The sequence below is a fragment of the Eschrichtius robustus genome, chromosome 9 (genome assembly GCF_028021215.1).
Source record: "Eschrichtius robustus isolate mEscRob2 chromosome 9, mEscRob2.pri, whole genome shotgun sequence".
NCBI classification, from domain to species: domain Eukaryota; kingdom Metazoa; phylum Chordata; class Mammalia; order Artiodactyla; family Eschrichtiidae; genus Eschrichtius; species Eschrichtius robustus.
This window is the reverse complement of record NC_090832.1, coordinates 109,155,826-109,181,577: the sequence shown is the minus strand read 5'-3', so window position 1 is coordinate 109,181,577 and position 25,752 is coordinate 109,155,826. Positions and strand designations below refer to the sequence as shown.

Genomic DNA, 25,752 nt, shown 5'->3' with positions numbered 1-25,752 from the left:
GAACAATTAAAAGTAGTTCAAACAACAGGAGTCCTCAAGAGAGTTCTATATATGTTTGTAATTATGAAAAAAATCTGTTCTATTCATTTGACCTTTAAAGCACCTTTTGTGCTGATTTTAGAGAAAGCATTAAGAAGTCTTGATGGAAAAATTTTTCACTGCACAGTGTGCTGGGCAAACTGTATCATCAGCAAATGCTAAACAATAATGTTGTAAGACTGTTTTCCTGCATCCTGTCAATTCCTGTTGGACTCAATCGGGCACAATCAGAACAGCATTGCCTCCACTCTAATGAAAGATATGACTGCCGTTAAAATTGTGTCTCTTGAAGAAAATAACAATCCTGCTAGATGAAATATTAGAGTTGCATTTTTGGCAAATAAAATCTGATGGTCTACATTGTTATGATGAGGGGGCCATACTTACCTTTCATCTTCCTTCAGCTACTGGAATATATGTATGAGAAAAGACGATATACCATCCTGGTATTCATTTACAGTGGGTAATTTATTTCAGAAATGATAATAGCTTTGAAGACAAGAATAACAAAAGCAGAATTTTAAGTATGAAAATGTCCCATGCTTATTTAAAGTCTGCAGTATTAGTATATAGACAATAGTGTTCCTGATAGTGAATCAGTCTACCCTATGTGACAATGAATAGAAATTGTATTAAAATAATAAAAATCATAATAAATTTCAAGGAAAAACATCAAATGTGATATGCTCACAAATAATTAATTTCTCCCCATGATATATGAACTTCAGTTCTGTTCAGATGAAAGGTCATGGCCAGTCTATAGATTGGAGTTGATTGTCAAAGGCTCGTCACCTGACCCACTGCTATTCATGCAAAAAAAAAAAAAAAAAACTCCTTAAGGAATTAAATTCCATGTGGCTAATGTTAATTAAGAAGGACATGTCTTGAGATTCTGACAAAAACTATTATAAGGTCTAGCTCCAACTGAGAATCACATCCCGTACTCAATTAATATTAATCCCGCTTCACTGATGTGATTATAAGACAATAGGAACGCTCTTCCTGTACATTGGGGCAAACAATCATCCCAGGATTCTCCATACTCTAGGTACTAGTATCTGTATCAGTCAGGGCTTTCCCAGAGAAACAGACCCAGCAGAAGATATATATTAGGATAATTATTTCAAGGAATTGGCTTATGGGATTGTGGGGTCTGGCTGGATAAGTACAACGTCTGAAGGGCAGGCTTGCAGGCTGGAAATTTTGGGCAGGTGTCGAAACCACAGTTCACACGTGAAATTTATTCTTCTTCAGGGAAACATGTTTTGCTCTCAAAGACTTTCAATTGATTAAATGAGGTCCATTCACATTATGGAAGGTCATCTCCTTTACTTAAAGTCAGCTGATGGTAGATGGGAACAACATAACAAAATGCCTTCACAACAACACCTAGTTTAGTGTTTGATTGAATAACAGGGGGCTGTAGCCTAGCTAAGTTGTCACATAAAATTAACCATCACAGGTAGTAAATTGAGAAAAATTTCAGAAGAAAACTTAGGAACATACAATGTAAATATTAAGAAGCTTATATATTGCAAATCAAATGCTAGAATTTTTTTTAAGAAAATAAAATATGTGTATTAAAGTGTACAGAACAGACATATATTGTAGTTTTATAGAAGGGTTAAAAAAATGGGGCAAAAGACACCCAAATACTCAATGGTTAGATATTTTAGAAATAAATTAAAGTATGAACAATTACTATACATTCATTAAAATTAATAGTTCAGAATAACATTAACAGACATAAATGGTTACATCATATTCATATTATTATATTAAGAAAGAAGACAAACTCTGAAAGAGTTTATACATTACATTTTCAACTTTGGAGTAAATTCTATAATAAAATGAAGGTTTTAAATTGTAATAAAAGAAAAATTGTTCCTTTTGGGTTCAATGCAGGTCGTTGTGCTTTTCCTTTTTTATATTTTCAGTACTTTATGAAACATTTTCTAACAAATACTTGAATTGGAAAAAGTAGAGCACATGCTCTCTTCAAAATAAAAACGTTGTCAGTCATTAGGCACATAATATATTTCAGACAGTGTCCTGGAAACTTCTCAATATTCAACACATACTGCAGTGTTTGCCACATGCAAGGTCCTGTTCTAGATGTGAGGATGCAGTAATAATGTAAGAAAAAGCTCTCTTCATGATGTTTACATTCTGTAGAGAATGAGCTACCAACCTCTGTACTGAATATAACTTTTTCCACATCTCAAAGTAGACAAGCTTAAAAATCTGGTATTGAACTGAACTCGCATTCTTAACTATAAGCAAAAAAAGTCTTTAATTTGGAAGCGCTTACTGTTATTTACATTCTTCGTTGTATATGTTGTATTTAAATAAAATTCAGACTCCTCACCAACTTAAAAAAAAAGTCTTTAAAACTCCACTTTATTTCTCTTCCAGCTTTCACCCGCACTCAAATCTCTCATCTGTAGCATCTATTATTCTTCCCTTTTCTTATCGTAGTCATCTTAATCACCCAGAGATCAATTCTGGAGTATTTCTAACTTTATATTTCATTGTAGTCTGTACTACGCAACTTAGTACAATTGTGTATGAAATTAATATATATGTCACATTTTCTCATTATTCTTCTCTAAGTAGTCAGTTCTGCAAGGATGGGGGCCACAGTTGAATATGGATTAAGCACAAATGGTTAAATGAAGGAAAGCAGGTAGACATGTTTCTTCCCATTAGGATAAAATATTCTAATTTGTAATATAAATACTATAAATGTATTTTATATATACACATATATATGTATTTTAGATACATATATGCAGATATATGTGTGTGCACATATATGTACATGTGGGTATATGTATACATATATGTATATCCCTTTAAATTTTAGAATATAGAATAACTTTTATTTCTTGATAAAAATGCCACTGACAATTTTTGGAATAAAAAATAGATTATAAATGATAAACATTTCAATACATCAAGAAAATCTGTGAAAAAGAGTTATAAGAGACAATACTGGGCATACCAAACATTAAAATAAATTGTGCCACTACAATAATTAAAGCAATATAATTGGTTTCAAATATCACACTGAAAAACTATAAAATGCAAAGTGAAGAAGTATGTGCTTTACACATAAATTATTACTGTGAAGTGCTGGTAACGTTCAAATCTGTCCATAAGTATAAAATATAAGCAAATACTTATTTATTGGACAGGAAGAATTTTCATGCAGAGAATATGTTGAAAATACTGTTAGATATTATCATATGAATATAAATATAAAACTAAACAAAATCTTTGGCACTCTAACAATGCTGATTGGGACAGTTTCTAGAGGGTAACTTGGCAATTTGATAATAAACCCTTAAAATTGCCAGTGATTTCCTTCAATAATTCACTTTTAAGAACACTTCTACGAAAATTATTAATAAAGGGTTAGATGACTTTTCACAAATCACAAAATCATTTATTATTCCTGAATCTTAGAAACTAAATATCCAACAATAGGTTATATAATCATTTAGGAGAATTGAAAAAAAATTTAATGAAAATGTATAGCTATTGACCTATATTTTATTGATATTGCAAAAACCAAGTGACAAAGATTCCAAGTGATGACTTTAGTTGACTGTTTAAAAACAAAATTCAACTGAGTAAAATTTAAAGATCTTACTGGCTTTATTCAGTGATTCATGGATCATGCAGCATTCAACCTAACAGCTAGAAAGGAGATCCGAAGAGCTACACAAGGCAACAGATTTTATAGGCAGAGAGAGCAGATACAAGGAAGTCATACAAGGAAAAATAGTAGATTGGTTATTGTAAGACTACTTTCTTCACAGGGATGGCAGGGTCTTATCAGGCAGATTACGTAACTAATGCGGTCAATTCCTCATTGACTGGTTTAAGATTCCATTTCTGGGAACCTCATATTAAGTTAATTAAGACTTAGTTTGGTGACATGAGGGCTTCACATTAGTGACTCCACTTTGGGCCTCTTCTTGTCTTTAACAATTATGTTGGATAAATTTCTTTATCTTTTTTTCTAATTTTTTATAACGAACTTATGTTGCTCTGTAGTTAGGAAAAAAAGTGAGTTTATATATATTGTTTTATAGTTACTCTTTCAGTTACTACAATCAAAGGGCAAATAAATATATTTGAAATCTTAATGGGTATCATTTGCTTCATAAAATATGGGAAATGAGTTCATTAACAAAATATTAGTGAATAATTATTATTGCTATTCTAATATCATGAAACAGTACAAGTTATTTTTCCAAACATTAAAATTTAGAGATTGACTGGAATAAAAGTAGCTGTGCTTTTTATTTTTATCATTTAATGAATAACTTCCTGGAAGCTATATCCTCCTAAGGATATTTTTAACAGTTTAATTGTAAGAAATAATTAACACAGAAAGCTTCTTGTTTGCTTCTAAATACAGAATCCAAGAATATCAAGTGAGTTCTAAAAATGTTCAACACATTTTTCTCCCATGTTCTTAATATAGAGAACATCATTGATTTTTTTTTTAATTCAAAACTTTATCAAAGCCTTAAATTGGCTGCCTGGCTACACCTGGTCTTATGCTATTAACTTTATATCATGGTATAAGCAGAAGGGTGTAGAAAAAAAATCTCTGTAAATAGTTTTTTTTAGGAAAATGGTACATGCATCATAGGCCTGATTCAATTATTTCATTGTTTTTATTCCATATTCTCTACAAAATGAGCTAAATGTGTGTATGTTTGTGTGTTGTATAAAACCTGACCATTTTCACGTATATGGAACTCTGCAATTAACTACAGCCTTTCTAGGATCATGAAATCATTACTAAAATTGACCACATCCTGAGCTATGCAGTCTAAGTCAATACACTTCAAAGACTGAAAAGCAAATAGAGAATATTCAACAAGCTTGATTTAAATAAAATTTAAAATTTGATAAAATTTTATAATATAAAAAATAACGAGAAAATCCCTGTATATTTGTAAACTTGCAGTACAATTTTGAATAATTCTTGGACCAAAGAAAAACATCACAAAATAAATTAGAAACCGTTTTAAACAGATGACAATGAAAAATAGAACTTGTGGAATATAACTAAATCTATTCTTAAAGGGAAAATTTACAATCTTAAGAGCATATATTAGATTAAAACACTTAGAAACAGGTGAGTAAATTAAGCTCAAAGGAAAGTTAAAGGAAAAACATCATAAAGATGAGAGCAGAAGTTAACGAAGTGGAAAACAGAGACTGGCCACCATCAACAATACCAAAAGCATTCCTTGAAATTTACTACTCCCTACCAATATTGATCTACAAAGCAAATAAAATGGGAAAAGACAAAAGTAGCCAACATCACAAGAAAGAGAGCTGTCATTAGAGTTCTGACACCAATAAAAATATAAAAGGAAATTATGAAATATTTTATGCTAATTATTTTCAAAATTTAGATTAAATTAAAAAATCCTAGAAGAAAGCACAACTTAAAAAATTGCACATAATACATAGATAGCTACATTTATTAAATACATTAAATCTATATTTAATACTTACCTCAAAAAAACTCTCCAAGCCCAGGTGTCTGTACTAGTAAAATCTGTCATATGTGAAAGAATATTACATAAACTTTCTGAAAGAATATAAGGACAGCATAATCTTGAAACCAACATTTTTCAAAAGCAGTACTAGAGAGGAAATTTGAAGGATGGTCTCTCTCATATATATATATATATATATACATATATATATATATATATATACATATATATATATATATACATATATATATATATATGTATATATATATGAGAAATATATACATATTATTTATATAAATAATATTAATATTTCACAGTGTGGTATTGGTACAGGGTTAGAAATTTAGACCAATAAAATAGAGAGCTCAGGAACACACACACACAAACACCAATCGCTAAAAACAATATTGAGGGGAAAAAACAAGTAAGAGGACTTACGTACTCTACTGGGTATTAAATACTATATTTTTAGAGTAAGTTTTAAGACAGTGATATATTTATACAAAGATAGAAAAATTGACCAGTGGAACAGAATAGTGTAGAAACAGACCCATATATATGTGAACATGATTTATGATTGATACATACCTGAGACTATCTAAAAAACCAATCCCTAGTGGATTGTGGAGCTAAGCATCAGTAGTAAAATAATATTTTCAAAAATGACATAGAAAAGGAACAACATAACAACAACAAAATATGAATCATTATATAAAAGTTTGATCAATTTCCATACATTAAAATTAAGAGCTTTTGATCATTAAAAGACACTATTAAGAAAGTAAAAATGTGAGACACTGAAAAGAAAAATAAAATGTTCGCAACACCAACAGAGCATATATCCCAAATATAGAGAACTCTAAGTGATTTTTGTTAAATCCTCAACAGAAATGCATATATATTGCACCGAACAATATACAAGCATGTTTATAGTATCAATATTCATGACAGCACCAAAATGTACACTAACACTGGAATAAATAATTTGTAAAATATCAATATAAAATATGTTGAAAAAGAACAAACTGCTATTAAATTCAATGCCAAAGATGAATATGGAAAGCATAATGTTCAATGAAGTTGGAGGGTGTGTGATAAAGTGTACCGGAGTTGGAGTGGGGATTCTTAAGAGTAAGTTTCTACCTACCTAGGTAGGGCTTACCTGAGTATGATCACAATGTGGTAGTTCATAGAGATTTACCCTTTACCTGTTGCAACATGCGTAATTCAATTAAAACTTTATGTAAATATACAAATACCACATCTTCTTTATTCATTCATCTGTTGATGGATACTTAGGTTACGTCCATAATTTATAACTGTAAATGGATTATAACCTAAAAAATTTTGAATCACTATGTGGTACACTTGAAACTAATATAATATTGTAAATCAACTAAACCCCAATTTTAAGAAATGAAACTCTGCCATTTGTTAACAACATGGATAGTCCTAGAAGGTATCATGCTTACTGAAATAAGTCAATCAGAGAGAGACAAATACTCTGTTATCACTTACATGTGGAATGTAAAACATGAAACAAATCAATATAGCAAAACAGAAACAGACTCACCGGTACAGAGAACAGACTGGTGGTTACCAGTGAGGAGGACCATGGTGGGGAGAGGCAGGATGGGGGTAGGGGATTGAGAGGTACAAATTACCATATATTAAATGGATAGGCTACAGAAGAGTACTGTACAGCACAGGGAAATATAACCATTATTTTGTCATGACTTTAAATGGAGTATAATCTATAAAAATGTTGAGTCGCTGGTTTGTACATCTGAAACTTATATGATGTTGTAAATCAACTTTATTTTAATAAAGATAGATAAAAGGAGAGGCAGAATGTCACATATTCATAATACAGGATGACATAGGTGAATGTTACATGGGTGTCTTACAATATAAGTATCTTGAAAAGGATTATAATTAAGGTTACTTACTGGGTAGGTAAACAAATAAATTGACTAGACAGTGGATCTACCAAATTTTTCTATAAAGTGTTAGATAATAAATATTTTTGGGTCTTCATGTCTCAGAGTCTTTGTTGCAACTATCAACTCTGCCATGAAAGCAGCCTTAGATTATATGTAAAGAAATGTGTGGTTCTGCTACAATTAAACTTTATTTATAAAGAGGTGGCAGGCAAGATTTGGCCTACAGGCCACTGTTTCTAATACCTGGATTAGATGATTGGTTAAACAGGTGGCTAGAGTGAATGAGACATGCATATCTACACGTTGAAGCATTTTTTCTCATCTTTCTAAAAAATGGGCACATAAAAATTATTGCTGGAAATCTCCTAATTAAGTTATATTTAGTTAATTTATTTTTTTAAAATTTTACTTGCTATACTTCTTGCTATGATTTATATTTCCACAACAAATTACTCTCTGCTGTATTACTATTTTCAACCTAAAGATATATAGTACACCAGATAACCATATCTAAGCCTGATCCCTTTCAATAATTTTCACTCACAGAGAAAATTTAACAATGTAAAAAACTGAAGTAGAATATTATGCTCTAACATTGTTTTAGTCATTTTTGAGAAACATCTGTTTATTATCAGGATTTGTTTATTTCATTAGGTGATTGCTACAGTTTGTTGTTTTATTAAAGTTTAACTTTATATTTATGTGCTAAAATCATTAAGGATTTCTAATTTAGAATAATCTACTTCTGGCTTTGTTGGTTTTATGGTGAGATAATCTATGTACTTTAGTCTTTCTTCTTTTGTTAATAGCGTAATTAAGTGGTCAAACAGATGTTTTTACAACACATACTAAAACCATAAATTTCTTATCTAAATGGTTGCAGGCAAGAATTGGATCCATGTAAAGCTGAAATGACTATTCTAGGGAAGACTATAAAAACAAGCGTATCTATTGGTTATGTACCGCGAAAACCCCTGCCAAAATCAGGGGCTGTCTTTATTGGTGGACTTCCAGATCTTCATGGAGCAAACCAGGTATTTCTGTTGATGATGTAAAATATATTCCTTATGTCATTTTATGAAAAGGAAAAGTGGGAAAACTTTAGAAGTTTCCTGGTTAGCGGGATTATCTACATGGTTTCAAAAACTTTTTTTTGCATTCTACTAACATATATATCTTCATCCTTTCTGCCAAAGTGTACTAAAAGTGTATTGTTCTCATTACACAGAATTACTCCAGTGTCAATCTGCTTTCCCATCTTATGGCTATATGCGTGCATTATATTTCATGGTAAAATTAAGTGTGTGTGCTTTTCTTCACCCCATGCTAGTAATTTCTCTGGATATATGAGGAGTTGGCTCATATATCCACACATAAAATATGATTCAAGAAATGGAACTGGAGCTCCATCCCCCAGTCTCTGCTTCACAAAGGGTTCCCAAGTATAAGAACACCCTCTACTGAGTTCTGTGCTTATGCCAGCCTAATCGCTAAATCTCCATTTAGGTAATTAGCTCATTGTTGTCATTATTAACCTGTATTTTAGGATGAGAGCTTGCATGCTGACTTAAATGGTATTGATTATTTGGTTCCACTTTGTTATTATAGGCCATTACTTTAAAAATGTGACATTGCTTGTTAAGTGTACCAATAGCTTAATGTACCATAAGTGTACCATTTATATTTTCTCCTACTGTATTTATCATTGTACTCTACATATTTGAACATACTATTTTTATATTTTTGGAAATATAAATGCTATTATTTAAAATTCTCACAAGTAATGTGAATTGGGTATAAATCTTCTCACTATTTGATAACTATTATGATTCCATTATAAGTAAACTTAAAAAAAAAATCACAACAAATATACATAAAGGACAAAAGTCTCTTGCATAGTTGATGTGACACATATGCCTTGAACAAAATAAGGAAATTATATATCTGTATGCATATGGAATTTACTTTAGATTCAGCTTTACTCCATTAGCAGTATATTTATTGATCATTAAACAGACTTATGGGCTTTTTTCTATTATATTAATACACTTTATTGACTTTTTCCTAGATAAACCAGCCTATAAGCTCAGTAAGATTAGAAAATATCTGTTTTGTTTACCTTTCTATCCCCCCAAGGCAAGGATAGTTTCTGTTACATAGTAGGTTCTCAATAAACATCTTTTGAATGAATAGTTCAAAAATGGATTAAAAGATTCTAAAAATTTACATAAATTTATCTTTAGTCATTTATATTTGGATTGATCTCATTTCATAACTATTATATATTTCCCAAATAAAAGGTGGGTTTTCATACAGAATTTATTTTTTGTGAGCATACATTAATTAAAACCAGGTTCTTAAGACTCAAGGAGATACACAAGTATCTCTAATACAGTTAGGTATTTACTCTAATAGAAATACAAACAAAATACAGAGCCAATATAGAAAAACAGAAAAGAAAGCCTTCTGATCTCCTTGGGGGAGTAAGGGAGTTTGTAGTTAGGTAGAGATCTGAGGGATGATCAAGTGTCCACCAGATACATAATACATAGACTGTCATTGCAGGCAGACAAAACATCACACACACAGGCTTAGTAATGGGAAGGCCTAGGAAAGGGAGAGTGGGAGTAGAAGTAATTTATTACTGGGGAGACATGGATTTTAATGTGAGTTGAGCAGGAGGAAGGCTTGATGTTGGAAAATTCATCATGCAGTCTGAGCATAATGGATCCTGAATAAAATACAAAAGAGTGTATATTTATAGGCTGGTTCCTGGAGGAAGGATTCAAGAAGTTTGAACAAGGAGTGACATGTAGTTTTCACTCAGGTAGCAACTGAAGTATAGGATTGAAAGGTTTAGACTACAGGTCAAGTATTGGTAAACTTAGGCAATAGGAATAATTAAACAAGAAATGATGCTGTGCAATAAAAGTGAGAGGATGACTGCAGAAGCCATGGTATTTGTAAATAATTATAGATAAAAAAATAGAAAATTTCAGAATTTGAATGACCAGGTTGGCTTATGTAAGCAGATAATTCATGTGGAAATCACAAGATTGTTTACAGGAACAGATGGCAGGTTCATTTTGGTAGTTGTTACTTTTGGCAGGGATAGTTTTCAAATATTTAACAACTGGCTTGCAAATATCACTAACTCATCAGTCCTTTGTGTCATTACATTCCTGCTGCACATCATCTATATCAGCAGGACATTGTGACATAGAATAATTCATTTGAAATATGGGCCTTGAGTGATGTCAGCAACACAGTATAGTGAGATGCTCTCTTTGTCTCTCCCCTTCAATCTACAACTAGTAAACTATCCACAACTCAACAAAGGTGCTTCTGCCCAACAAACAAGGATGCTGGAGAATTCCTCACATCTGTCCATCTAAAGGAGCGTGGACTGGAACACACAGAGGAGGCAGAACCAGGGGAATGGCAGAGGCAGTGCCTTCAATCCTGGTCCTCTAGCCATGGCAGCTGAGCCTGCAGCTGCAGGGAATCCAGCAGCAGCAGGGAAGGTGGCACACATGACCCAGGCCCCCAGCCACAGGCAACAGGGAAGCAGCAGCAGCAGGGCCAGGGACCCCATCCCCCCAGCTACAGAGACATCTCCACCTCTAGCCCCCACCCACCCACAGTGGCAGAGCCTGCAAACTTAACACCGAGCATGGCAGAGGTGCCCAGCTTCCCTACCTTTCTTCCCACTGAGGCAGTAGAGCCTGTGGCGATCCCAGACACAGAGGAAGTGCCCACCATCCTGGACCCCAGGTGGCAACAACAGTGACATTGACAGCAGCAAGGCACCAATGACCCTGGAAGCACAAGTGGTGGTAACAAGGGCACAGGAATACACCTTTGGCAGAGACCATGGAGGGTGAAAATTACTGACTCTCAAGTATGACCAGAGGCAGCTCAGGTGAGAGAAACTGAAAACTTATGCTATATCAAATCCTACTGCAACAACAAAAAAGACCTCTAATTCCTCACCTATTGAATCAATAAAATCAAGTAGAGAGAGGTTTCAAATGCATCAGCTGAGGAACAAATCATCAAGCACCATGAATAACCACAGTAACACTGTACCACAAAAAGAAAATTACTATTCTCCATAAACCAAACTTAGTGACACGGATTATTGCAATTTGATAGAGAATCCAAAATATTTGTCATGAAGTAAAGCTACAAGACAACTCAGAAAGCAGTTCAGTATGTTCAGGAATAAAATTAATGAACAAAATGAATCCTTTACCAAAGAGATTGAAACTCTATAAAAGAAACAGACAGAAATTCTGAAACTAAAGAAATTGACAAACAAGATGAAGAATGCATTAGAAAACATTAGAAACAGAGCAGGCCATATGAAAGAGAGAATTAGTGAGCTTGAAGATAGAAATCTAGAATGATACAAGTAGAAGAGTAAAAAGAATCAAGGTATAAAATAAAATGAGGAAATTCTATGAAGCATATCTGAGTCTCTTAGGAAGAGCAACATTAGGGTAACGGGTGTCCCAGAGGAGAATAGAGGGGGAAGGGAGCAGAGAGTTAATTTAAGCAAACAATACCTGAGAACTTTCTAAACCTGGGAAAGAAACTGGATATACAAGTCCATGAAGTTAAGAGAATACCTAGTTACTGAAATGCAAAAAGACCTCTCCCAAGACAGATTATATTAAAATTGTCAAAAGTAAATATGACAAAGAAAGAATTTTAAAAGCAGCAGGAAAAAAGGGATGATAACCTACAAAGGAACCCCCTTTAAGTTATCAGCAGATTTCTCAGCAGAAACACTACAGGCCAGGAGGGAGCATAATGACATTCTCAAAATACTGAAAAATAAAACCTGTCTTCCAAGAATACTCTATCCAGAAAGGTTGTCCTTCAGATATGAAGGAGAAATAAAGGCCTTCCCAGACAAGCAAAAGCTGAGGGAGCTCCTCAACTCTAGTCCTGCCTTAAAAGAAATGTTGAAAGGAGCTCTGCTACCAGAAAACAAAAAGTAAAAAGTACATAAAACAAAGAATAAGGTGATAAATAGACAATAAGAATGAGAAAATTGTAACTCTATATCAGAATAGGTTTATAAACACTTTATTATAGCATAAAGTTTAAATGATAAAAGAGAAAAAATAACTATAGCTACTTCAACTTGGTAACAAACTTACAACATAAAAAGGGAAAATTTGGAAAACAAAAACACAAAAGGGAGAGAGAAAATGCACAGAACCTGTATAGATAAATGAAGATAAGATACTATCAGTAGAAAAAGGACTATTTTATCTCTACAATGTTTTATACAAACCTCATGGTAACTGCAAAACATAAATTTAGAGCAAAGACATTAACATAAAAAAGAGGAAACAGAGAAAATCATCATAGAAAACCACAAAACCAAAACAACAGACAGAAGCCCAAGTAATAAGAAACAATGGAGATATAAAGCAAACAGAAAACAAAAGATCACATGGCAGTAATAAGTCCTCATCTATCAGTAATCACCCTAAATATAAATGGATTGAATTCATCAGTGAAAAGACACAGAGTGGCTCAGTAGATTAAAAAACAAGACTGACTGTATGCTGCCTTCAGGAGACTCACCTCAGTGCTGAAGACAAACATAGGCTCAAAATGAAAGGATGGAAAATGGCAGCCAAAAGAAAGTAGGTGTAGCCACACTCATATCAGAAAAAAAAAAAAAAAATAGATCTCAAATCAACAAGGGTAACAGACAAAGATGAATGCTATAGAATGATAAAGGGGAAAATTGATCAAGAAGACATAACACTTATTATTATACATGCACCTAACATAGAAACACCAAAATATGTGAAGCAATTATTAACAAGCCTAATGAGAGAAATTTATAATAATAGTAGGGGAATTTATCACTCCACTTACATCAATGGATAGATCATCCAGACAGAAGGTCAACAAGGAAATAGTGGTCTTAAATGAAACATTAGACCAGATGGATTTGATAGATCTGTACAGAACATTCCATCCAAATGCAGCAGAATGCACATTTTCCTTAAGTGCACATGGAACTTTCTCAAGGATAGACCAAATGATGAGACACAAAACAAATCTCAGTGATATTAAGAAGTTTGAAATCATATCAAACATCTTCTGTTATCACAATGTTATGAAACTAGAAGTCAACTATAAGAAGAAAGCTGAAAAAATCAGAAACATGGGGAGACTGAACAACATGATACTAAACTATTGTGGGTCAACAAAAAAATCAAAGGAGGAATCAAAAATTACCAGAAGACAAAAGAAAATGAAAATACAACATATCAAAATCTATGTGATACAGCAAAAGCAGTACAAAGAGGGAAGTTTATATCAATACAGGCCTATCTCAAGAAATAAGAAATATCTAAAGTAAACAGTCTTACTAAAAGGAACTAGAAAAAGAACAAAGCCCAAAGTCAGTAGAAGGAATGGAAAAATAAAGATGAGAGTGCATATAAAAGAAATAGAGACTAAAAAGACCATTGAAAAGATCAATGAAATTAAGAGCTTGTTCTTTGGAAAGATAAACAAAGTTGACAAATCTTTAGTTAGACTCACTAAGAAAAAAAAAAAAGAAGACTCTGTAAATAAAATCAGAAATGAAAGAGAAGAAAGTACAACAGTTACACAGAAGTACATAGGATTATAAGAGAATGCTATGAACAACTATATGCCAACAAATTGGGCAGCCTATAAGAAATGGACAAATTCTTAGTATCATACAACCTTCCAAGATGGAATCATAAAGAAGTAGAAAATATAAATGGATGAATCCATTACTAGTAAGGTGATTGAAACAGTAACCAAAAACTTCCCAAAATACAAAACGTTAGAACTTAATAGCTTTACAGATGAATTCTACCAAACATGCAAAGAATTTATTTCTACCTTCCTCAAACTCTTCCAAAAACTTGAATGAATGCTTCCTAACTTATTTTAGTAAGCCAACATCACCTGACATCAAAACCAGACAAGAACAAAGCACAAAAAAGAAAATTACATGCCAATATCTCTGATGAATGTAGGCTCTAAAATCTTCAACAAAATGTTAGCAAACCAAATACAACAATATTTTAAAAGTATCATACACTATGATCAAGTGGTATTTATTCCAGGGCTGGAAGCATGTTTCAACATAAAAAAAGCGGTCAATATCATACACCACATTAGTAAAATGAAGGATAATAAGCATATGATCATCTCAATAAATGCAGAAAAATCATTCAACAAGATTCAATGCCCACTTAAAATAAAAATTATCAATAAAATGTATATAAAAGAAAAGTACCTTAACATAATAAAGGCCAAATATATCACAGCTAACAACATTCTCAACTGTGAAAAATTGAAAGCTATCCTAAAATCAGGATCAAAACAAAGATGTACACTCTTGCCACATTTATTCAATACAGCATTACAAGTCCTAGCCAGAACAATTAGGCAAGAAAAAGAAATAAAGGCACTTAAATTGGAAAGGAAGATGTAAAATTGTCACTATTTGTGCATGACATGATTTGATATATACAAAGCTGACTAAAAAATTATCAGAAGTAGTAAACAAATATAGTAAAGTCAAAGGTTACAAAATCAATAAACAAAAGTTGGTTGCATTTCTACATGTTAACAACGAGCTAGCAGAAAGATAAATTAAGAAATCAATCCCATTTACAATTACAACAAAAATAATACAATACCTAGCAATAAATTTAGCCAGTACACTGAAAACTGTTAAGACATTGTTGAAAGAAATTGAGGGCACAAATAAATGGACAGATGTCTCATGCTTATCGATTGGAAGAATTAACATTGTTAACATGCCCATATTACCTAAAGGAATCTACAAATTCAGCGCAATCCCTATTAAAATCCCAAGGATATTTCTCACATATATGAATCAAAAAAATTTAATTTATATGGAACCACAAAAGACCCCAAATAGTCAAAGAAATCCTGATTTAAAAAAAAGCACAAAGCTGGAGGTATCACAGGCCCTTATTTCAAACTAAATTATAAAACTATAGTAATCAAAACAGTATGCTATTGCCAAAAAAGCAGATACATAGATCAATGGAACAGAACTGAGAACCCAGTAATAAACCTACACATATATGAGCAATTAATCTATGACAAAAGAAGAAAGAATATACAATGGGGAAAAGAAATCCTCTTCAATAAATGGTTTTGGGAAAACTGGACAGCTATATACAAAAAAATGAAACTAGACCACTATCTCACACCATACACAAAAATAAACTCAAAATTGATTAAAGACTTCAATGTAAGACCTGAAACTATCAAATTCCTAGAGGAAAACATAAGCAATACAATCTTTGACACCTATCTTAGCAATATCTTTCTGGATATGTCTCTTCAGGCAAGGGAAACAAAAGCAAAAATTAAAAAATGGGACTATATCAAACTAAAAATCTTCTGCACAGCAAAGGAAACCATTGACAAAACAAAAAGACAACCTACCAAATGGGAAAACATATTTGCAAATCATATATCCAATAAGGGGTTAATATACAAAATATATAACAAACTCATACAACTCATCAACAACAACAAAAAACCTGATTAAAACATGGGCAAAGAAGCTGAATAGATATTTTTTCCAAAAAAGACATACAGATGACCAACAGATATATGAAAAAATGTTCAACATCACTAATTAATAGTAAAACGCAAATCAAAACCATGACAAGATATCACCTCACACCTGTCAGAATGCCTATTATCAAAAAGTCAAGAAATAACAAGAGTTGGTGAGGATATGGAGAAAAGGTAACCCTCATGCACTGTTGGTGGGAATGTAAATTGGTGCAGCCATTATAGAAAACGGTACAGAGGTTTCTCAAAAAATTAAGAATAGAACTACCATAAAGTTCTGCTATCCTACTTCTGGGTACTTATTCAAAGAACATGAAAACACAAATTAAAAAAGATATATGCACCTCAATAACCTAAGTGCCCACAATCAGATGAATGGATAAAGAAGATGTGGTGTATATATATATATATATATATCTTGGAATATTACTCAGCCAATATAAAAAATTAAATCTTACTTTAGGTCTATGGATGGACCTAGAGCAAATTATGCTAAGTGAAATAATTCAGAGAAAGACAAATACCATATAATTTCACTCCTGTGGGATATAGAAAACAAACATAATAACAAAATAAATTAACAAATCAAACCAAACAAAAACAAACCATAGACACAGAGAACAGAGTAGTGTTTCCCAAGGGGAAGGCCAAGCAGGGGGAAAAAGGGTAAAGGGGATCAACTTTATGAATAGAAATTAAATTTTTGGTGGTGAGCATACTGTAGTGTATCCAGAAGTAGAAATATACTGTTGTTCACAGAAAAATTATATGTTATAAACCAATATTACTTCAATAAAAATTTTAAAAAGGGCCTGAAATTCACAAGAGATCATGAACATATGCTGTGGAAGTCTTCATATAGGTGACAGTGGAAGCCACAGCCATTGATTGGATTGATTGTAGAAGGAGAGAACAGAAAGCTAAGGATTGGGGATCAACATCAAAGAGTGCACTAAAGAAGAGGTTCCCACAAAAGTGGGTAAAGAGTACAGAGACTGGCAGCAGAACAAGGGAAAACACATCAGCACAAAAACCAGATATGGAAAATGTTTCCGAATGGAGCACATGTTCAGCACCAAAGCTACAAACAGTCAACCAGCAGTTTCAAGAGAACAATTAGAACAGAAAACAAATTGTAATATTTTGAGTAAGAATAAATGGAATAGAAGAAGCAGCAGTGATTTTAGATTACTTTTACTGGAAACTAGTTAATAGAGAGAGAGAGAGGTTATAATTTAGGGGAGGACAGAGTGTCAAAGTAGAGTTTTGACTATAATCTACAGACTTTTTCTCCTAAAACCTTGTTTGAGAAGATTGGAATTTACTAAAGGATTGTCTTACTAAAATCTTAAATGTGTCCTGTGATGTAAAGCAACAAGACATTTGTTGCAATCAAATTTAGAGGGAATTCAGTATGTGGACCATTAAAGTTACATTGAAATTAAAAGGAACAGCCAACTCTAAGCAGGTTTCACCTCCTTGTTAAATAAGCTATATTTGAAAGATTTTATGTCAGCCCCTTATTGATTTTTACTTTTTTTCTTAAATATTACTGTGTCATTGTAACTGTATGTATGTGTGCAAGTGAGTGTGTATGTGATATATATTTATATTATTGAACAGACTATAAAATATATCCATGTAATACTTAGAAATCATATGATAAATCCGAAAAAAAGAAAGGAAAGCTAACTGTGAATTTGTGTGCAATGTAGCCTCTCTGAATATCATGTAATTATTGTGTTCTGATTCAGAGCTTCTGTTTAAGCTCAGTGGGTTGTCAGTACTCAGAAAATTAAAAACAACAGGTTTGCAGTATAAAACACTAAGGAAGATAACAATAGTTGATTCCTCTAGCCAATAAGTGCTAAGCTAAAATTATTCTCCTGACTCCAAGTTTCCAGTAGTGTTTTTCTGTACTGGCCAGAGCCCCTCCACATGATAAAAGTTCCTAATCCAATGTGTATGTGCTAACAGGTTTAATGCTTCCTTTAACAAAAACAAGGATCTCAGTATGTGAGGAGAGAATGAAACAGACATTTTCAATTTTTTGCCTGAAGTGTGAAAAACTCTGAATCCCCTAATGACCATAATGGTGATAACTTCCATGGCCCAAGAGTAAATTCCCCCTCTCTGGAGGTAGGAAAACACTTTCCTTGGTAGTGCTTTAATTACTTATACTTTTCAGTACATGGACTCCTGCTTTTGGGTCCAAGTTGCTTAAGGACACCAAAGCTTAATCCCTAATAAATGCAGACCAAGTTACAATATTACCAGCTGTTCTCCTTGCTAAATATAAAAGCAAATAAGATAATTATGCAAGTAAATAAATATTATTATTAATCCATTAGAGGATTTTTTTTCTCTTTCTACAGAAACCGATAACATAAAATGTGTTCTGGAAAGATGCTAGTTTTTTGTTTTTTGTTTTCACATTCAAGTCAATTACTAATATTAAAAACAGAATATATGATGGCATGTACTCTTTTAGAGGATTGGAGTTTTTGAAGAATCAAAGACTGACTTAGTCCATTTGGGCTGCTATAACAAAAAATACCATAGACTGAGTGGCTTAAAAAACATTTATTTTTCACAGTTATGAAGGCTGGGAAGTCCAAGATCAAAGTGCTAGTTAACTGAAATTTGATGAGAGCCTCTTTCCTGGTTCATAGACAGGTGTCTTCTAGCTGTGTCCTCACACTGGCAGAAGGAACAAGAAAGTTCTCTGGAGTCTTTTCTATAAGGGCAATAATTCCATTAATTATGACTCCACCTTCATGACCTAATCATTTCCCAAAGGCCCCCAGCTCCTAATACCAACATATTGGGGGGCTAGGATTTCAACATACGAATTTTAGGGGTATGCAAATATTCAGTCCATAATAGTGACTGATTCCAAGAATCTAAACAAACATTTTAATTTTTAATTTTAACATAGTAGAAGAGTTTAATAATTTTAAAATTTTAAATGAATCCCTTGAGAAAACAAGAACACTTTGGTAAAGCAAATAAGTATTATTGCTTTATGTACGTTCAAAACATTGATTTGCATATTCAATAACTAATTTGCTACAAATACATACACTTTTATTAAAAAATCCTGTCAATCATCAGCCATGAAAATATCTTAGCCAAAAAAGTTATTGTTAGATTAATAGTCTAAGACAAAGACGGAATTCTCTTTTAGAAGTTGTGATAGATTCCTGAAGAATAAATGAAAAATTCACCTAAATTATCAATGTTTCTCTTTCTGTAGAATATTTTGATGTCTTATGTTACTCGTCATAGCTCATTATCAGTTTAGAAAGGTAATGACACTTCAGTAAATTGTTTATGATACACGTTAGAGGACGTTTGTCAGGCTTTCTGAGTTCTTCCAAGACACGTGTTAGATGGACACAATGTAGTCAAAAATAAATTGAAACACATTAGTGAAAAAAATCAAGAAAGATGAAAACATTCAACCTTCTTGTGTTCTGTAAATGATGAAAAAAAAAGTTAATCCCTAGTCTGTTCTTATTTTCTGTCCATTCAATCTTGAAAACAGAATCACTCTATGGTAAGCAGAGTCCTTTAAATAGGCACATCTCTGACAAACATAAGAAAAATAATAAAGACATCAAGGTTTCATTGTAACATTCTAAAATTCACTGTTGTAAGTCATTCATTCATTCGTCTGACCATTCTGCTGGACTACCATTTGGCTCCTTGGTTGTCTCTTCTGCCATCAATGGCACCTGCCCACAAGTCAACAAAATACCAGATGCAGACCAACTTAATGAGAACTATTTTTCATTCCTTGCAAATATAAGGACCACTTTTAATTTATTCCCACATGAGGGCTGACTTTCTTAGCCAGCAACCCATTGTGGACTCAGCCTCACTTTGTGGTACAGCACAAACTGTCTCCTACTCAACAAGACATTCTCTTTCTACAACAACTGCTTTTCCATTTTTTGCTCTGACCCATCTCTTTATCAGCTCTGCACCTATTTTTTGCTATTCTTGCAAAACTCTGACTCTCTGAAATCTGGGAGGGCCTGTCTTTCAGTCTTCCCCCACTCCAGATTATTTCTTATACCCTTAGGATCTCTTTTTAATTCTTCCATTAGCGTGTGTTTCTAGTTTTAAAAAGTTCTCCATGAATTTAATCATAGTTTCTTTTATTCAAGAACACTGGCTTATACTCACCATCATATCTACCTCACCTTAATTATTTAATCTCATTACAAAAATGTACAAAGGAATTATTTCAATATTTTTGAATAAATACCCAGAAATGGGTTGCTCCATATCATTTTCTACAGCAGCTGCACCAGTTTGCATTCCCACCAATAGTGTACATGGGTTCTAATTTCCCCACATTCTCACCAACATGTGTCATTTTATATAGACATATATCTAAAATACATATCTATATATATGTAGATATATCCAGAAAAGTCCAGTACCAAACCCAAGTTCAGCTGCTCACCACTGGAAAGACCAATACCTGAGAGACAAGTGTTGGTGGAAAAGGAAAAGTTGCTTTATTCAGGAGGTCAGCAACCTGGGAAGGTGGCCGACTAATGTCCTAAGAGCATCTCCAAGTTGCTAGTTAGGAGACAAAAGTTTTAAAGGCAGTGCGAGGGAGGGAGCTGCAGGGGGCATGATCAGCTTGTGCACAATTCTCAGATTGGTTGGCATCAAGATGAATTTTCAAGCATCACCAATCTTCTGGTTTCAGCCAGTCTGGAGTCTATGTGCTTGCAGTCAGCAGTTTTCAGCTGGCAGGGATCTGCTTCCTATAAAAATGACTTAGGAATGTGTGTCAGACTTTTATCTCTGTCTTTCATGGAACTGGGAGTTTGGTGACTCTGCTATGTGGCTGGTTTATAATCTAAATTTTTCCAGTTTCCCAACCCAATGAGTGTTCTTTGTTTTTGCATCTTCACATTTCCTAATTACTAACTCTTGAGCCAGCGTTTTGAGACTCAGGGGAAACCTAGAAGACTAAAGCAAAAGCCTTTTACTTCAAAGGACAGGGACACAGGGCCTTGTATGTGGTTTCAGGAGCCATTCTAACAGGTGTGAGTTGATACCACATTGTGGTTTTGATATGTTTTTCTGATGATTAGTGACCTTGAATATTCTTCCATATACCTGTTGCCCCTGTGAATGTGAATGTCCTCTTTGGAGAAATGCCTATCAAAGCCTTTGGTTCATTTTTAATTGGGCTATTAGTTTTTTCCTATTGAGTTGTAGAAGTACCTTATATATTTTGAAGATTAACCCCTTATCAGATATATTGTTTGCATATGTTTCCTCCTATTTTGTAGGATGCCTTTTCACTCCGTTGATTGTTTCCTTTGCTATGCAGAAGCTTTTTAGTTGGATGTAGTCCCACTCATCTATTCTTGCTTTTATTGCCAGTAGTTTTGGTGTTATAGTCATGAAATCATTGAAAAGGCCATGTCATGAAGGTTTCCCCTCTGTTTTCTTCTAGGAGTTTTATAGTTTCAGATCTCATGTCTAATTCTTTAGTTGATTTTGAATTGATTTCTGTTTATGGTATGAGACAAGAGTCCAGTTTTCCCAGCACAATTTGTTGAAGACAGTATCCTTTCCCTATTGTGTAACCTGTCAAAGATCTGTAGATATATGGATTTAATTCTAGGCTGTCTATTCTGTTGCATTGGTCTACATGTCTGTCTTTATGCCAGTACCATACTGTTTTGATTACTGTGTCTTTGTAGTATTATTTGAAATCAGTAAGTGTGATGCCTCCATCTTTGTTCTTTCTTAAGATTGATTTGGTTGTTCATAATCTTTTGTAGTCCCATGTGAATTTAAGTGTTGTTTATTCTTTTTCTGAAAAAAAAAAATGCCATTGGGATTTTGACAGGGATTGCCTTGAATCTATGGACTGTTTTTGGTAATATGGACCCTTTAACAATATAAAGTCTTCCAATCCATGAACACTGATGCTCTTCTATTTTTGTGTCTGGTTTAATTTCTTTCATCAGTTTTTTGTAGTTGTCAGTATATATGTCTTTTATTTCCTTATGTAAGTTTATTCCTAGGTATTTTATTCTTTTTGGTGCTATTTTAAGTGGGATTATTTTCCTCATTTTCTTTTTGTATAGTACATAGTTAGTGAATAGAAGAGCAACTAATTTTTTATGTTTATTTTGTATCCTGGAACTTTACTGAATTTACTTTTTAGTTCTAATAGTTTTTGTTATTGTTTCTTTTGTTGACTCTTTGGAGTTTTCTATATATAAGATCATGGTGTCTGGAAACACAGGCAATTTTACTTCTTCCTTTCTGTTTTGGATTCTTTTTTACTTATTTTTCTTGTCTAGTTGCTCTGGCAAAAAACTTCTAGTACTATGAACAAAGAGAAATGGCAAGAGTGGGAATCCTTGTCTTATTTCTGACCATAGAGGAAAATCTTTCAGTTTTTCACTGTTGAGTATGATGTTAGCTATGGTCTTATTAAATATGGTCTTTATTATGTTGAAGTAATTTCTTTTTTTTTTTCTGCCTCATTGAATATTTTTATCATGAAAAGGCATTGAATTTTGACAAATGTGGTTTTTTTTTTCTACTGAGATGACCTGATTTTTATCCTTTATTCTGTTAATGTGGTATATCACATTAACTGATTTTCATATGTTGAACCATTTTTGCATCCTAGGGTTAAATCCCACTTGTTCATGGTGTATGTTCCTTTTATCATGTCTTTGAATTTCATTTGCTAGTATTTCATTGAGGATTTTTGCATCTATGTTTAACAAGAATATTAGCTTGTAGTTTTCTTTTTTTGTGATGTCTGTGTCTGGATTTCATATCAGGGTAATGCTAGCCTCATAAAACAAGTTTGGAAATGTTCCCTCTTTTCAGGTTTTTGGAAGAGTTTGAGATTGATGTTAATCCTTCTTTAAATGTTTGGTAGAATTTACCAGTGAAGACACCTGGTACTGGCTTTTTCTTTGCTAGGACATTTTTGATTACTAGTTCAATCTTCTGACTAATAATAAGCCTATTCAGACTTGCTATTTCTTCATGATTTAGTCTTGGTAGGTTGTGTGTTTCTAGGAATTTATCCATTTCTTTTAGGTTATCCAGTTTTTTGGCATATAGTTGTTAAAAGTATTATTTTATGATCCTTTTTCTTTCTGTGACATCAGTTGTAATGTCTCTTCTTTTATTTCTGGTTTTATTTATTTTAGTCTTCTCTCTTTTTCTCTTTATTGTAGCTAAGGGTTTGTCAGTTTTGTTTATCTTTTCAAAAAAACAACTCTTCTTTTGTTGTTTTTTTCTGTTGCTTTCCTACTGTCTCTTTGATTTATTTCTTCTCTAATATTTGTTATTTCTGTTCTGCTTTGTTCTTAGTTTGTTCTTCTTTTTCTAGTTCCTTTAGGTGTAATGCTAAGTTGTTTATTTGATATTTTTCTTTATTTTAAATGTAGATGCTTATTGCAATGAATTTCTTATTTGTACAGCTTTTGCTACATTTCATAATTTTTGGTATGTTGTGTTTTGTTTTCTGTTTTTCTTGAGGTATTTTCTAACTTCCTTTTCTGATATCTTCTTTGACTCAATGATTGCTTAAGAGTGTAACATTTAATTCTCACATACTTGTGAGTTTTGCAGTTGTCTTTCTGTTGTTGATTTCTAGTTTCATACCATTGTAGTAAGAAAAAAACTTAAAATGATTTCAGTCTTCTTGAATTTGTTAAGACATTTTGTTACCTAACATGAGCTCTATCCTGGAGAAAGATTTATGAGCACTTGGGAAAAATGTATATTCTGTTGCTGTTGGGTGGAATATTTTGTATATATGTATTACGTCCATTGATCTATAGTGTCATGAAAATTCTCTGTTTCCTTATTGATCTTCTGTCAGGATGTTCTATCCATTATTGAAAGTGAGTATTAAAGTCTCCTACTATTATTGTATTGCTGTCTATTTCTCCCTTAAGTTCTGTCAATATTTCCTTTATATTTTTAGGTGCTCTGATATTGGATGCATATATATTTATAATTTTCCTGTTGAATTGACTCTTTTTATTATTATATAATGACCTTTAGACTTTATGACAGTTTTGACTTAAAGTCTATTCTGTCTTATATAACTATAGCTTCTTTTGCTCTCTTTTTGTTAACATTTTTATGAATATCTTTTTCCATCCCTTTGCTTTCAACCAATGTGCATCCTTAAGTCTAAAGGGAGTTTTTTTTTTTTTTTTTTTAATATGCAACATATACTTTGGTCATGTTTTTGATTTATCTATTTAGCTACTTTATTTTTGAGTGAGGAGTTTAATCCATTTACATTTAAAGTAATTATTGGTAAAGAATTGCTGTTACCATTTTTTAGTTGTTTTCTGTTAATCTTGTGGTTCTTTTTCTTGTCTTTTTCTCTCTTGCTGTCTTCTTTTGTGTTTTATTGATATTTCGTATTGATCTGTTTTGATTCCTTTCCATTTTTCTTTTTTAATGTAACTTCTTTAGACCTTGTGGCTTACATAAATTTTTTATGGATATAGCACTGTATTTTAGTATGGTAACAACCTAAGTTCAATCACATACCACACTGTTGTTATTATTGCCACAATTTACCTCTATTCATATTGTACAACTTTTAACATATTTTTAGTTATAGCTATTTTTTAATAATTATGTCTTTTAATTCTTATGCTAGAATTAAAAATGATTTACTCACAACTGTTACAGTAATACAGTATTCTTTATATGTTTAAACATTTATCTTTACCAAGAAGTTTTATTTTTCTTATGCTATCATGTTGCTGTTTAGTATCCTTTCATTTCAACTTGGAGAACTCTTTTATCATTTCTTATAAGGAAGGTCTAGTAGTGACAAACTCCCTCAACTTTCATCTTTCTGGGAAAGTCTTATCTCTCCTTCATTTTTAAAAGAAGGTATATACACTACTATGTATAAAATAGATAACTAATGAGAACCTACTGTATAGCCCAGGGAACTCTACTCAGCACTCTGTGGTGATCTAAATGGGAAAGAAATCTAAAAAAGAGGGGATATATATATACGTATAACTAACTTACTTTGCTGTACAGCAGAAACTAACACAACATTGTAAAGCAACTATACACCAATAAAAAATAAAATAAAATAAAAGAGAGTTTTTCCAGATGTGGTATTCTTCCTTGGCAGTTTTTTTTTTTTTCTTTTAACATTTTGAATATATCATTCCACTCACTTCTGACCTGCAAGGTTTCTGATGAAAAATCTGCTCAGTCTTAAGAGTGTACCATTGTATGTGAAAAGTCATTCTCTTGCTGCTTTCAAAATCCACCTTGTCTTTGACTTTGGGCAATTTGATTATGTATCTCAGTGTGGATTCTTTGGGTTTATCATATTTAGATGTTCTTTAGGTTTCTTAGATGTGGATGTCTATTTCCTTCCCTAGATTTAGGAAGTTTTCATCTATTATTTCTTTGAATAATGAAAGATAATAACACTTTCTGGTTATTTCTTTATCTCTTCTTCTAGAACTCTCACAATGCACATATTTTCAGTGTGATGGTTTCTTATAATTCTATTAAGCTTCTACCCTTTTTTTATTCTTGTTTTCTTTTTGCTCCTT

The 25,752-nt window shown here is 32.5% G+C and overlaps 1 protein-coding gene across 1 annotated transcript in view; it reads left to right on the top strand.

Annotated features, from left to right (window-relative positions):
- EYS (eyes shut homolog) overlaps nucleotides 1–25,752 on the top strand; it is a 1,820,808-nt gene that overhangs the window by 1,087,205 nt on the left and 707,851 nt on the right. The window contains exon 27 of the mRNA XM_068550856.1: nucleotides 8,394–8,544. Within this exon, the coding sequence (XP_068406957.1) occupies nucleotides 8,394–8,544 (151 nt within the window). The remainder of the gene's footprint in view (nucleotides 1–8,393; nucleotides 8,545–25,752) is intronic.